At 46.1% G+C, this 15,260-nt stretch overlaps 1 protein-coding gene across 1 annotated transcript in view; it reads left to right on the forward strand.

Annotated features, from left to right (window-relative positions):
• Positions 1–15,049, forward strand: part of PGM2 (phosphoglucomutase 2) — a 33,727-nt gene extending 18,678 nt beyond the window's left edge. The window contains exons 7-14 of the mRNA XM_058193924.1: positions 764–953; positions 2,513–2,610; positions 3,591–3,771; positions 6,395–6,488; positions 7,852–7,981; positions 9,332–9,521; positions 10,710–10,843; positions 14,780–15,049. Of these exons, the coding sequence (XP_058049907.1) occupies positions 764–953; positions 2,513–2,610; positions 3,591–3,771; positions 6,395–6,488; positions 7,852–7,981; positions 9,332–9,521; positions 10,710–10,843; positions 14,780–14,882 (1,120 nt within the window). The 3' untranslated portion in view covers positions 14,883–15,049. The remainder of the gene's footprint in view (positions 1–763; positions 954–2,512; positions 2,611–3,590; positions 3,772–6,394; positions 6,489–7,851; positions 7,982–9,331; positions 9,522–10,709; positions 10,844–14,779) is intronic.
• Positions 15,050–15,260: the final 211 nt, after the last annotated feature.

Genomic DNA, 15,260 nt, shown 5'->3' on the forward strand with positions numbered 1-15,260 from the left:
CACAGGGTCACAACTCCTGGGATTCGCTTAAGAAACGGGGCCAAACTCGCTGAACAAATGTCTCGCTTAGCAACATAAATGTTAGGCTCCGTTGCGGTCGTAAGTTGAGGACTACCTGTATTCATTCCAGGTTTCATTTACGGAGGCCGCCCATCTCAAGAAGCGACACGAGGCGGAGAACGGAAGGGATAAAACAAAAGTAAAAAACGGTTTCCGTCATTACACGATTTTAAAATTCATGGCTGCCAAGGAATCACTAGCGCAGGTAGTTCTCGTCTTACGATCACAACTGCGCCCAAAAAGTTCTGTTGCTAAGCGAAACATTTGTTAGCTGAGTTTGGCCCCATTTTGTGACGTTTCCTGCCACAGGTCTAAAAACGGATCACTCCGATTGTTAAGTTAGTGACACGGTTGTTAAGTTGTTAAGTTGCTTCCCTGCATTGACATGGCTTGTCAGACGGGTGCCAAAGGGGATCACGTGACCCACCCACCCCCGGGGATACTGCACCTGTCATAAGTATGAGTCAGTTGCCAGTGTAAATCCTGCAGCGGTCGTAAGTGTGAAAAGCAGGTCATGGGTCACTTTTTTGCCGTGCCGTTGTCATTTCGAGTGGTCACTAAATGAAAGTTGAGGACTACCTGTACTGGGTGGAGCAGTTTGTAAGCAGTGTTCCATAATCCGCCCTTTTTTTTTTTGTTTTGTTATTCTTTGCGGCAGACAATCTGCTACCCGCTAAATGTCGTTCATGTTACTTGATTTCAGGGATATAAACAAGGAGACCAAGTTGAAATTCGTTCACACCTCTGTCCACGGGGTCGGGCACGAGTTTGTGCAGTCGGCCTTTAAGGCGTTCGACTTTAGCCCTCCGTTCGCGGTGCCTGAACAGAAGGACCCCGATCCAGAGTTCCCCACCGTAAAATACCCAAATCCAGAGGAAGGGAAAGGTGTACTGGTAAAACAAATGATTTGGTGCATTTTCTTTCCATCTTCACTCCGTCTCCTGTCCCTTCGGACATTTTTCCTTGCCACTAAAGCGTAGCTCTCAAGCTTGCATACGCTTGCAACTCTCAAAAAAAGGCTAGTCAATTTCTTCGCTTCTTTCCGCCTGCTCATTTCCGGCTGCAGTTTGCAGGCAGGGGTTTTCAAAACGCGACCCATTCATCTTTCTTTTCTTTTTTTGCACCTCGTGCCGTTGAACGAAATCGAGCTTCCAAACTCTTTTGCGCTTCTTCCTCATGACTTCGGCATTGCGATCTAGGCTTCTAGAGCTTTGCAAGTAAAGCAGGGGTGTCGAACTCAAGGCTTGTAGTCCGGATCTGGTGCTTAAATCTGGCCCACGGAGCTGGCTTAGAAATAGCAAAGAATTGGCCCGCAGTGTCTCTGGCAATCAAAACGGAGAGTACCCGGGACCTTCCGCACCCCGTTTTGACCATTGAAGTGTTGCAGAAGGCCGTCCAAGCTGAAAATGGCATGGGGGGAGGGGCGCTGCATGTAGCCCCACTGCGGCTCATTTTGGCCGGCAAGGTGCTGCAGGAGGCATCCGTCCTGTCTCCCCCACCCCTTCCCCTCCCCCCCAGCCGGCCCATGGAGGAGAACCACAATGCTCTTGACGAAATCTAATTTGACACCCCTGCAGTAAACTGTCGGAGGTCTAGGACAATTCGCTATGGCCCAGCCTCACCGCGGGACAAGGGTTACACCGGGGTAGTCAACCTTTTTATACCTACCGCCCACTTTTGTATCTCTGTTAGTAGTAAAATTTTCTAACCGCCCACCGGTTCCACAGTAATGCGCCGTGTATCGTCGTCTGCGCATGCCTCTCGCGCATCGTGGATTGGATTTGGGGGGGTGCCGGCTACCAGCTCTGCTTGTCTGTTACAGCTGGGTGGTGTGGGGGGAGATGCGCGAGCTATTCTGGGACGAGGCTCTTTTGTTTGCGGTCGCACTATAGCGCCATTTAGTTTCACTTACGTAACGTGAACTAAACTTATGCGCGGGCGATACAAATAGTATATTTTCAGAAATTTAAATTGTCACGGGGAATTTTATGAAAACCTAATGAAAATGTTTTTAAATAATGCTATGAATTTTTTTAAAAAAGTCAATTAAATTAAAAAAAAGGAAAGTGCTTCAGTATCGGATAAAACCCCTACCGCCCACCATGAAAGCTGGAACGGCCACTAGTGAGCGGTAGGTACCAGGTTGACTACCACTGGGTTACACTAATATCAAAGAAATGGCGGAATAGAATCATTAAAGAAAAAATGCTAAAAACGAGGGACAGAATGAAACATGAATGACAACGATTAAAATAGTTTTTTTAATTGCTTTAAATAATTAAATTGAATTGCTGAATTGTCTCGCAGCGAGTTGGCTGTGTCGAGATGGCTACGGCGAATTGTCCCCATTCTGACCATCCGTGCTTGTTTTCGAAGGGGGTAGAAGATTTGTTTGTTGGTTTTATTTCGAAGGATAATTCGTGCCGGCCTTTTTACCGTTTTCTCCTTCCAGGTTCTCTCTTTTGCTCTGGCTGATAAAAAAGGCGCTCGGGTAATTTTAGCCAACGATCCCGATGCCGATCGACTTGCTGTGGCTGAGAAACAAGGAAGGTTAGTTTGTCGATTACCAAACTTGATTTTTCTTTGTTTGGGAGGAATACCTGAGAAGTATTAAATCGATTTTTTTAAAAGAAAAGTGTATTTTAAAAAAAAAAAATATTCAAAAACTATTTTGTTAGAGCTCATGTTTTTTTCTAGGTAATGGTAAATTGCCACGGTGAATAACATGTAAAAAGAAATTGGCGGCATATAAATCTAATATGGATAGTCCTCAATGTCAGGGTTCCAAGGAACAACCCCAACGAAATAAAGTTCTGAGGCTTGAGGTTCCTCAGAGTTCCATTTTATTAGAGACGTCATGGTGGCACAGCTGGGAAAACCCGAAATTGAAAGCTTCCAGGTTTTCCACACCCAGTTGACAGTTCACAGCCCTGCCTCACACCCACAAATTCATCCAATCAACTCTTCACACTCAATTGGATACAATCTTCAGGCGGTCTCCATCAGACGCTGCATGTCCTTGAATACGGGATGTTGTTATGACTAACTTTCTACCGCTCCAACAACAACCCCCTCCCAACTTCCCCAGCTCAAATATGTGGCAGTTAAGAAGCAAAAAGAAAATTGCCTTCCAAAACTGACACTCGAACTGTGACCCCAATTGAGCCCAAACTTTCCGTGGCTAAGTGAGACCTTCGTTAAGTGAGTTTTGCCCCATTTTACGCCCTTTTGTTGCCACCGTTGTCCCAAAGGTGTTTTCTTCTAAGGGCCACTCGACTTTCTTGTTTTTCTCTGAAGACGTTTCGCTTCTCATCCAAGAAGCTTCTTCGGCTCTGACTGGATGGTGGAGAATGGAAGGATTGATAATCCTTGCCGACAGCGGGTCATTTGCATCCTCTTAGATTTCTTTTATGCATTCTTTTTTTTATTTATTTATTTATTTTCTATTTCTTTTAATGCAAATTAAAAGTTTTGCTGACGTATTTAAGTTGCTGTCTCTTAACCACTGGAAGTTTCTCTCATCTCTGCAGTGGAGAATGGAAAGTGTTTTCCGGCAACGAATGTGGAGCTCTTTTAGGCTGGTGGCTCTACACATGCTGGAAGAATCAAAATCAGACTCCCAATGCCATTAAAGACGTATATATGTTAGCGAGCACCGTGTCCTCCAAAATATTACGAGCAATCGCTCTTAAGGAAGGTTTTCATTTTGAGGTAAGGGTCAAGCCCCTTTCGGTTTCCCTTTGCAGGCTTACGGCCACAATTGACCCCCAAATTCCTGTTGCTAAGCGAAACTTTGGTCAATTGAATTTTGGCCCCTTTTACTGCCTTTCTTGCTACCGTGGTTGAGTGAATCACTATGTCAATTGACAAAGCATCCCTGACCTGCTCTGGAGTTGCCGTAGGCAGGGGGCGGGGATGGGAAAACGAACTTTGCACCTGCGGCGAGGCAGCACATCAGTCCAAACAAAGGTACATTCCAGCCATATCTTTGTCAAGGCCATCTCCGCGGTTACCCACAGTGGCCGGAGGGGAGTGATTTCTACAATCCGCGAAATTGCTTCGTTGGAGAATGTGACTGATGACACACCTTGGGGGGACGGGGGAAATGCTTCAGAGTTGGCTTCACTTGGAACCTGCCGACATGAAGCTCCTAATAAATAAACTGGATTTCTTTTGAAGCTTGGCTCGAGGCTCATGATTTAATTAGGGCATCAGTGGGAACCCTGACAACAAGCCAACTCTGACCCCATGTGATTTACTTTACGGCTCTGACCCTGTGCCCCCCCATCAGTCACATTCTCCAACGAAGCAATTTCACAGCACTTGTGAAGTTAGTCGCACGGTTGCTTGGCAAATCTGACTTCTCTGTTGACTTGGCTTGTTGGAAGGCTGCCAAAGGCGATCGAGTCAGCCTGGGACACTGCGACTGTCATAAATATGAGTCGGTTGCTGGTGGGGATGCTGCAATGGTCGCTAAGTGTGAAAAATGGTGATAGGTCTCCGTTTTCAGTGCTGCTGTAACTTCAAATGGTCACTAAATAAACTCCTGTAAGTTGAGGATTGCCTATAGTAATGTTGCTATACGTGGTGATGTCACTCGGCCTCATGTGTTGTGACCCAGGCCCAAGTAGGTAGTAATAAACTTAGTCTGTGGAAAAACAAACTTTATTCGAATTACTTCATTCCCAGCGTCGTTCAATTCAAAATAAAACAAATGCCTCCCAACACAAATTCCTCGGTTATCTCGCAAACCTTGGTCTAATTAGGCAAACTGCCAAAGGCCCTTCCTGGCAAACGTCAGAAACCACCAAAACAAAGATGTAGACTAAGCAGAAGACTCAGCTACAACGTTGTTTTCCAGCAAAGCCGAAACACCGGTGCTGGTCTGTTTTAAGCCTTATGGGAGGGGCCAATCATCTCTTGGTTCTACTCCCGAGTTGTCCTCTCTGCTTGAGCTGCTCTTGCCTTCTGGCAGCTCTTCTCATACGTGCATTAGGAACAGGCTCCTCCTGTTCCTCTGCCTCACTACTATCAGTCTCTGGAGGCTCTGGAGTCCACACCTCACTCCCTGATGGCCCTGGCCTCACCTCAGCCTCATCGCTGTCCGACTCTGTTGCCAGCTCCATAGGCTGCTGACGGACCACAACGCCATGTTACTGAGGGTCGTGGTGGCTCAGGCTGTAAGATAGCCTGTTATTAAAACACAGCTGCCTGCAATTACTGCAGGTTCAAGTCCCACCAGGCCCAAGGTTGACTCAGCCTTCCATCCTTTATAAGGTAGGTAAAATGAGGACCCAGATTGTTGGGGGGGCAATAAGTTGACTTTGTAAATATACAAATAGAATGAGACTATTGCCTTACACATTGTAAGCCGTCTTGAGTCTTCGGAGAAGGGCGGGATATAAATGTAAATAAATTTAAAAAAAAACCACCAAAAAAACTGATATCACTTAGAAGCTAATAAATGTATAGGCCAGTGATGGCTAACCTAGCACGCGCTCGCCCATAATGCAGTGCATGTGTGACACACACACCCCGTGTGCCCTGCCCCCCACACATGCAAGTGTGCCCTTCCCCCTGCGCATGTGCTCCCCCACGTGCGCCCTGCTCCCCACACGTGTGTGCAACCCCCGTGCCTGCATGTGCGACTCCCCCGCGCACGGCCACCCTGTGTGCGCACCCTGCCCTCTGTATATTTGTGCGCATCCCCTGCATGCAAACCTGCCCCTCAAACAGGCATGGCGGAGATGAGAAAACCAACTGGCCTGCGGGAGACGCATGTGCAGCGGAGCTAAGCTGGGGCGAAAGCTCGCATGCCCACAGAAAGGGCTTTGCGTGTGCCATAGGTTCAACATCATGAGTATAGGCATACAGTACATCAGGAACAGAGGTGGGTTTCAGCAGGTTCTGACCAGTTCTGGAGAACCGGTAGCGGAAATTTTGAGTAGTTCGGAGAACCGGTAGTAAAAATTCTGATTGGCCTCACCCCCATCTATTCTCTGCCTCCCGAGTCCCAGCTGATTGGAAGGAAATGGAGATTTTATAGTATCCTTCCCCTGGAGTGGGGTGGGAATGGGGATTTTGCAGTAATCTTCCCCTGGATTGGGGAGGGAATGGAGATTTTGCAGTATCCTTCCTCTGCCACGCCCACCAAGCCACGCCCGCTCACCTGGTAGTAAAAAAAAATTTGAAACCCACCACTGATCAGAAATACGGAATCGAGTGACATCGCCACGTACAGCAGCATTACTACAGTTAGTAGTAATAAATATATTTAAAGGAAAATCCATCTTTTGTTCTCATATATCTTTTCATTGAACCTTGATCAATACAGGAAACGTTAACAGGATTTAAGTGGATGGGAAATCGAGTCAAGGAGCTGATTGACCAAGGAAAAAATGTCTTATTCGCTTTTGAAGAAGCCATCGGTAATATGCTCCTCCTTATTAAACAGAAAAGGAACATAGATATATTCTATAATTGTTTGTTGTCCTCATTGTCAGGAAGTTTCTCCTTAATTCTCTCTTTGATGAGTTTCCAACTCTTGTTTCTTGTCCTGCCTTCTGGTGCTTTGCAGAATAATTTGATCCCCTCTTCTTTGGGGCAGCCCCTCAAATACTGGAATACTGCTATCACGTCGCCCCTAATTCTTCTTTTCTTTCGACTAGCCAGACCCAAATCCTGCTTATCCGTTCTTCCTCTGTTTTAGTCTCCAGGCCTTTGATCATCTTAGTTGCTCTTCTTGGCACTTTTTTTCCAAAATCTCAACATATTTTGTCAAGAGTTGGTTGCAGGACACCCAGGCAGACAATTCAGCAGGATTCAAAAATGTCTTTGTGTACATAACAACACATTTTATTTTATTTTATTTATTTTTATTTTATTTGCATTTATATCCCGCCCTTCTCCGAAGACTCAGGGCGGCTTACACTATGTTAAGCAATAGTCTTCATCCTATTTGTATATTTATATACAAAGTCAACTTATTGCCCCCAACAATCTGGATCCTCATTTTACCTACCTTATAAATGATGGAAGGTTGAGTCAACCTTGGGCCTGGTGGGACTAGAACCTGCAGTAATTGCAAGCAGCTGCTGTTAATAACAGACTGCATTAGCAGTCTGAGCCACAGAGGCCCCATAAGGCATGCAGAGAAATATTGTAGAGAATTGTAGAGAAGAGAAATAGCAAAGTACGAACCAGGGGTAAAATTCAAAATTTTTTTCCCTACCGGTTCTGTGGGCGTGGCTTGGTGGGCATGGCAGGGGAAGGATACTGCAAAATCTCCATTCCCTCCCCACTCCTGGGGGAAGGATACTGCAAAATCCACATTCCCTCCCCACTCTGGGGCCAGCCAGAGGTAGTATTTGCTGGTTCTCCGAACTACTCAAAATTTCCGCTACCGGTTCTCCAGAACCTGTTAGAACCTGCTGGATTTCACCCCCTGGTACAAGCACAGCACAAAATGGAGAAGGCAAAATGGAGGAGAGAGAAGCTAGTGCCCTCAAGCTCATATACGGAACAGTTAAGCCACGCCCAGGCTCCAAACTGTCTCTTATGGCCCCATACAACGAATACTCTGTTTCAGTTACCAAACAGTCCCCATTGGCTGACCTGTTGCTATGCCCTATTCCAGTCTATGAATATTCAGACTCTTGACGTATTTTTTGTAGCATGGCGACCAAAATTGGTTGTAATAACCATTTTGTGTGCCATTTTTTGCATTCAGTCATTTGTATCAGAGTGGTTTTACAAACAGGGTTTGTTTGTTTTTTTCCTGCAAAATTTCAGGATATATGTGCAGCCCCATCGTTCTGGATAAAGACGGCGTGAGTGCAGCTGTCATAACTGCAGAGATGGCTAGTTTTCTGGCCACGAAGAACGTGACTCTGTCTCAGCAGCTGAAAAACATTTACACAGAGTGAGTATAACTTAACGAAAGCACCGAGTGCTTTATTTTATTTTTTTACATTTAAGGTACAGGTTAGTCCTCGACTTACAGCAATTCATTCAGTGACCATTCATAGTTACAGCAGAACTGAAAAAAAGGTACTTACGGTCGTTTTCTGTACTTACGGCCGTTGCAGCATTCCTAAAAGTCACGTGTTCAAAATTTAGACACTTGGCAATTGACTCGTATTTATGACGGTTGCGGGATCACACAATCCCCCTTTTGCGACCTTGTGACAAGCAAAGTCGATGGGAAAGCCAGATTCACTTAATGTTGGGGTCCGCCAGCTGGCAGGAGCTGGCAGCGGAGTTGGACAGCGAGGAATCTGGGGAGGAACATGGGCCAGTCCTGGAGGCTGGGGAAGGCTCGGACGAGGGCTCTGCGTCGGAGGCATAGATGGGGCCAGGGCCATGTGGGAGTTATGCACGGATTCTGGAGCCTCCAGAGTCGGACAATAGAGAGGCAGAGGAACAGGAGGAGTCTGTTCCTAGTGCACGCATGCGCAGAGCTGCCAGAAGGCAAGAACAGTTAAAACAAAAGGGACAACTCAGGAGTAGAGCCTGGAGATGATTGGCCCCTTCCATAAGGCTTAAAAGAGGAGCAAAGGCACGTGGGCCCTTTGCAGGAAAGCAACATTGTTAATTCTGTTTCCAGTCGGCATCTCTGTTTGATACTGGACTCCGTGTGGCTTTGCCAAGCAGGTCTTTTTGGCAGCGTGTCAAGGGAGATAAAGGTTGGTGATTATCCCGAAGGACTTTTTGCAGCTAATTGGGAATGAATTACGTTCATTCACAGCTGTTGCAATACAAGTGGTTTTTGGGACTACTCGGGTGTTTTAATGACTCAGGAAGCCTTGGTCACCACACTTAACAACCGTGTGACTAACTTAAGAACGGCAGCAATTCACTTAACATCTGTAGCAAGGGAGGTCGTAAAATGGGGCGAAACCCACTTAACTTGAATCAGTTTTTTAAGGGTTGTTTTAATTATTGTGTAGGTTTTTGTTTGTATTTTATTTGCCTGTTCACCGCCCTGAGTCCTTCGGGAGAAGGGCGGTATACAAATTAAAATATTATTATTATTATTATTATTATTATTATTATTATTATTATTATTATTATTATTATTATTATTATTATTATTATTATTATTATTATCAAATGACCCACTCAGCAACCGGATTTTTGGTCTTACTTACGGTGATATGTCAAGAGCTACCTGTGTACACATTAGCCACATATGTGTATATTGATATGTTTGGGCTGCAACGTGAAGACCACGCGTGGTTCAAAGTTTTTTCTGCTATGTCTTTTTATATAGATACGGTTATCATATCACCAAGTCTTCCTATTTTATCTGCCACGACCCGAAGATCGTCACGGCTCTCTTCGAGAAGCTTAGGAATTACGAGGGGAAAAATACCTACCCCAAAACCTGTGGGACATTTGCAGTCTCTGGAGTCAGAGATCTGACGACCGGCTACGACAGTAGCCAAGATGATAAAAAAGCAGTAAGTAGCTGGCCAGGCTGTCCACTATGAAGTCTTGGGGTTTGTTTGTTTATTTTCACTGCACAGTCATTCTTTTCTCTCCTTATGTCTAAGGTACTTTTTCAAAAGGCAGCTTGGGATTTCTTTTGTTTTGCGTGAGCTTGGTATAAAAAGAAAAAAAAATAAATTACCGTATTTTTCAGACTTTAAGACGCACCGGAGTATAAGACGCACAAAGATTTTGAAAAGGAAAACAAGGGGAAAAAAATAGTTTTTGCCCTCCCCAGCCCCCAGGAGCACTTTGCAGGCCTCCCAAACCCTCTGCGCATCCCGGGATGTGCAGAGGGTTTGGGAGGCCTGTAGAGTGCTGCTGGGGGCTGGGGAGGCCAAAATGCACAGAGGGCTTGGGAGGGCTATGGGCCCGTTTTTGACCTCCAAAACCCCCACGCGTCATGTTCTTGCCCTCCCCAGCCCCCAGGAACACTCTGCAGGCATCCCAAACCCTCTGCGCATCCCGTTTTTGTAAAAAACGGGCCCATTTTTCGCAAAAAAACGGGTTGCGCCAGGCGGGGTTTCAGGAGGCCAAAAATGGCTGTATTCGGTGTATAAGACACATCAACATTTCCACCCTCTTTTAGGGGTGGGGAAATGCGTCTTATACACCGAAAAGTACGGTAACTCCGAAAATACCGTTTCAAGAAGCGGTTGAGACTTCTTCCATCTCGAAGAAGCGAAACGTCTTCAAAGAAAAAACAGAAACTCCAGCTGGCCTTTCAGAAAAGCACCTTTGGGACAGTGAGAAACTTCTTAAAGATTTCTTTCCTTAGAGTTACTACGATTTATATTGTTTTATTTAGTTTCCTAGTATGATTTATATTGATTGTTTATTTAGCATCCTATGACTAGCACTAAGTGCTGTATCTTATAATTTGGGATGATTGTATTTTATGACGACTAGAGTGGCCTAGAGGTGGAGCTCTCGCCTCACAATCAGGAGGCTGTCAGTTCGATCCAAGGTAGAGGCAGATATTTTTCTCTCGCTGGGCACGATGAGAATATATCTACTGAACAAAACTCTGCATTGGCAACAAGAAGGGCATCCGGCCAGGAAATACTCAGCTCCATTCAGTTGCCCCGTGGTTTTCATGCGTGAACATTGAAAAAGATTTCAATGTTGAAAAAGATTTCTCTTGACCTCTCTGCTCTCAGGTGCTCCCCACGAGTAAAAACAGCCAAATGATCACGTTTACATTCAGTAACGGAGGTGTAGCTTCCATGAGGACCAGCGGGACAGAACCCAAAATCAAATATTACGCCGAACTTTGCGCGCCCCCTGGAAACAGGTATAGTTCAAGAGTTTTTTCTCCTTTGAAAAGAACAGGAAATAAGTGATTAAAATTAGCATTTTCCTAACTCCGTGAAATTGGTCTTTGGTTATCCAAAATACAGATAATCCTCGACTTACAACCACAATGGAGCTCAAAATGTCTGTTGTTAAGTGAGACAGACGTTGTGAGTTTTGCCCCGTTTTTACGACCTTCCTTGCTGCCGCAGATAAGTTAATAGTAACCCGGTTGCAGGGGTGAAATCCAGCAGGTTCTGACAGGTTCTGGAGAACCGGTAGCGGATATCTTGAGCAGTTCAGAGAACCAGCAAATACCACCTCTGGCTGGCCCCAGAGTGGGGTGGGAATAGAGATTTTGCAATCTCTTTCCCGCAGGAGTGGGGAGGAAATGGGGATTTTGCAGTATCCTTCCCGTGGAGTGGGATAGGAATGGGGATTTTGCAGTATCCTTCCCCTGGAGTGGGATGGGAATGGGGATTTTGCAGTATCCTTCCCCTGGAGTGGGATGGGAATGGAGATTTTGCAGTATCCTTCCCCTGGAGTGGGGAGGGAATGGAGATTTTGCAGTATCCTTCCCCTGAAGTGGGGAGGGAATGGGGATTTTGCAGTATCCTTCCCCTGGAGTGGGATGGGAATGGAGATTTTGCAGTATCCTTCCCCTGGAGTGGGGAGGGAATGGGGATTTTGCAGTATCCTTCCCCTGGAGTGGGATGGGAATGGAGATTTTGCAGTATCCTTCCCCTGAAGTGGGGAGGGAATGGGGATTTTGCGGTATCCTTCCCCTGGAGTGGGATGGGAATGGAGATTTTGCAGTATCCTTCCCCTGGAGTGGGATGGGAATGGAGATTTTACAGTATCCTTCCTGAGTGGGATGGAATGGAGATTTTGCGGTATCCTTCCCTGGTGTGGGATGGGAATGGAGATTTTGCAGTATCCTTCCCTGGAGTGGGAGGAATGGAGATTTTGCGGTATCCTTCCCTGGAGTGGGATGGGAATGGAGATTTTGCAGTATCCTTCCCTGGAGTGGGAGGAATGGGATTTTATGTATCCTTCCCTGGAGTGGGATGGGAATGGAGATTTTGCAGTATCCTTCCTGGAGTGGGATGGGAATGGGATTTTGCGGTATCCTTCCCTGGTGTGGGATGGGAATGGAGATTTTGCAGTATCCTTCCCTGGAGTGGGAGGAATGGGATTTTGCAGTATCCTTCCCTGGTGTGGGATGGGAATGAGATTTTGCGTATCCTTCCCTGGTGTGGGATGGGAATGGAGATTTTGCAGTATCCTTCCTGGAGTGGGAGGAATGGAGATTTTGTATCCTTCCTGAGTGGGATGGGAATGGAGATTTTGCAGTATCCTTCCCTGGAGTGGGAGGAATGGGATTTTATGTATCCTTCCCCTGGTGTGGGATGGGAATGGAGATTTTGCAGTATCCTTCCCCTGGAGTGGGGAGGGAATGGGGATTTTGCAGTATCCTTCCCCTGGAGTGGGATGGGAATGGGGGTTTTGCGGTATCCTTCCCCTGGTGTGGGATGGGAATGGAGATTTTGCAGTATCCTTCCCCTGGAGTGGGGAGGGATTGGGGATTTTGCAGTATCCTTCCCCTGGAGTGGGATGGGAATGGGGATTTTGCGGTATCCTTCCCCTGCAGTGGGATCGGAATGGAGATTTTGCGGTATCCTTCCCCTGGAGTGGGATGGGAATGGGGGTTTTGCGGTATCCTTCCCCTGGTGTGGGATGGGAATGGAGATTTTGCAGTATCCTTCCCCTGGAGTGGGATGGGAATGGAGATTTTGCAGTATCCTTCCCCTGGAGTGGGATGGGAATGGAGATTTTGCAGTATCCTTCCCCTGGAGTGGGATGGGAATGGAGATTTTGCAGTATCCTTCCCCTGGAGTGGGGAGGGAATGGAGATTTTGCAGTATCTTTCCCCTGCCATGCCCACCAAGCCACGCCTACAGAACGGGTAGTAAAAAAATTTGGATTTCACCACTGCCCAGTTGTTAAGTGAATCTGGCTTCTCCATTGATTTTGATGGTCCGAAGGTCTTAAAGAGAGGATCAAGTGACCTTGGGGCAGAGGTCATAAATATGAGTCAACAGCCAAGCATCTGAATTTTGATCACACGATCGCGGAGATGCTACAAATGTGAAAAATGGTCATAACTCACTGTCACTAAATGAACTGTTGTAAGTCAAGAACCACCCGTACATCACAGTATGCAAATTCCGATAACTTCTTACAAATTGTGTTTCAAATGTGTGAAATACCTACCTTAAAAATAAATACATACAAATACAAGCACAGACGGTGGCTCAGAGGCTAAGACGCTGAGCTTGTCGATCGAAAGGTCGGCAATTTAGCGGTTCGAATCCCGAGCGCCACGTAACGGGGTGAGCTCCCATGACTTGTCCCAGCTTCTGCCAACCTAGCAGTTCGAAAGCACGTAAAAAATGAAAGTAGAAAAATAGGGACCACCTTTGGTGGGAAGGGAACAGCGTTCCATGCGCCTTTGGCGTTGAGTCATGCCGGCCACGTTGCCACGGAGACGTCTTCAGACAGCGCTGGCTCTTCGGCTTTGAAAGGGAGATGAGCATCGCCCCCTAGAGTCAGGAACGACTAGCACGTATGTGTGAGGGGAACCTTTACCTTTACAAGCCCACAGATAAAATGCTTGCATGCATGTGATTTAGTCTTTCTTGGTTTATTTAGCCACTCAGGTCACCTAAGTGAGTAATGGAGGACTAACGGTAAAATTGGTTTAACGTGGCACTACCAAAGAAAAGTTACGCTATTGGATCCCCTTCAGCAAATCATTTTATATTTCACCTTTATGTAACGACTGGGATTACTAAGGCAAGAAAGTACTGTTTGGAGGATGGGTGGAATTTGATTTTTGTTTTCTATCCTGCCGTTATTACTTTAGAAGCAACTCGAAACGGCGAACGCCTCTAATACTTCTTCCTTCTCTTATTTTCCTCACAACCACCACCCTGTGAGGTATTGATGGGCCCCAAAAAATCACCCAGTCAGCTTTCATACCTAAAGTAGGACTAGAATTCACCGTCTCCTGGTGATTGGTCCAAAATCACCCAATCAGCTTTCATGCCTAAGGCAGGATTAGAATTCACCATCTCCTGGTAATTGGTACAGAATATTTTCAGAAGAAAATATGTGCATATTTTGAGTGGCAGGGAGCCACAGCAAGAGGGGTGAGAGAGCCGCATGCGGCTCCAGAGCTGCAGGTTGCTGACCCCTGAATTACTGTGGGTAGGAGAGCCATTCGATTGGCTTTAGGTCAGCGGTTCTCAACCTGTGGGTCGGGACCCTGTGGGGGGTCGAATGACGATTTGCCAGGGGTCACCTGAGACCATCGGAAATATGGGAAGTATACTTGCGAGTCGAAGAATCGCGCTGCAATGGTTGACTCCAGAAGCCAGCTGCAGGCTCTTCAAATCGCTAGCCGAATTCGGCTTCAGGCGCGATGATTTAAAAAAGAGAGAAATCTTTGCTCTGATGTCTCCCTCTCAAGCCAGCTGCAATCACTCCCAATCGCTAGCCTAATCTGGCTTCAGGCGCCATAAACTTAATAGGGGAGGCGTCTCCGCTTTAATGCCTCCGTCCTCAAGGCAATCGCAAGCAGTTCAGATCGCTAGCCAATATGGCTTCAGGCGCGATCAATTCAAAACGAAAATAATTTTACGGTTGGGGTCGCCACATCGTGGGGAATCGTATTAAAGGGGTCTCCACATCGTGGGGAATTGTGTTAAAGGGGTCGCAGCACTATAAAGGTTGAGAACCACTGATATAGGTCTAACAATCTTAAAACACGCTGCTGCCATTCCTTACAAGGAATTAAAAATCTCTCTGCACTAGAGAGCTTCTATAAAGGCCAAGCGGAACTCTTACTTATTACTTACACCTTGTCTCGTTTTAGTGATTTTGAAAAGCTGAAGCAAGAACTGGATGAACTGATCGGCGCTCTCGAAAAATATTTCTTTGAGCCAGAGAAGAACAAGCTGCAGCCCAAACCGGAGTGATAACATCCGCACTTCTTTTAATCTGTGTAGTCTTAAATAAAATACATAAAGCGGAGAGTGGGGAGGAAAGGAAATTTAATTTCTTTCCCGAAAGACTTAGAATAACTTTATTGTCATTTCAAAATGTACACCAATCGGCATACATTAAAATGAAATTTCGTTGCATACCGCTCTCTAAAGGGTCACCCCCTCCAATATGCACCACATAAAAGTGACAAAATAAATAAATAAGAATTATGCATATACTCATATATATTATATGACACAGACAAACAGCACAGTCTAGTTCGGATGTATACAGGTGCATGACGAGAAAAATGAATCTTGCGAGTTTACCAGACGGAGAAGGAGTGGCTGGAGTGATGCGTCAACATGGGA

The sequence above is a fragment of the Ahaetulla prasina genome, chromosome 8, assembly GCF_028640845.1.
Source record: "Ahaetulla prasina isolate Xishuangbanna chromosome 8, ASM2864084v1, whole genome shotgun sequence".
Taxonomy (NCBI): Eukaryota; Metazoa; Chordata; class Lepidosauria; order Squamata; family Colubridae; genus Ahaetulla; species Ahaetulla prasina.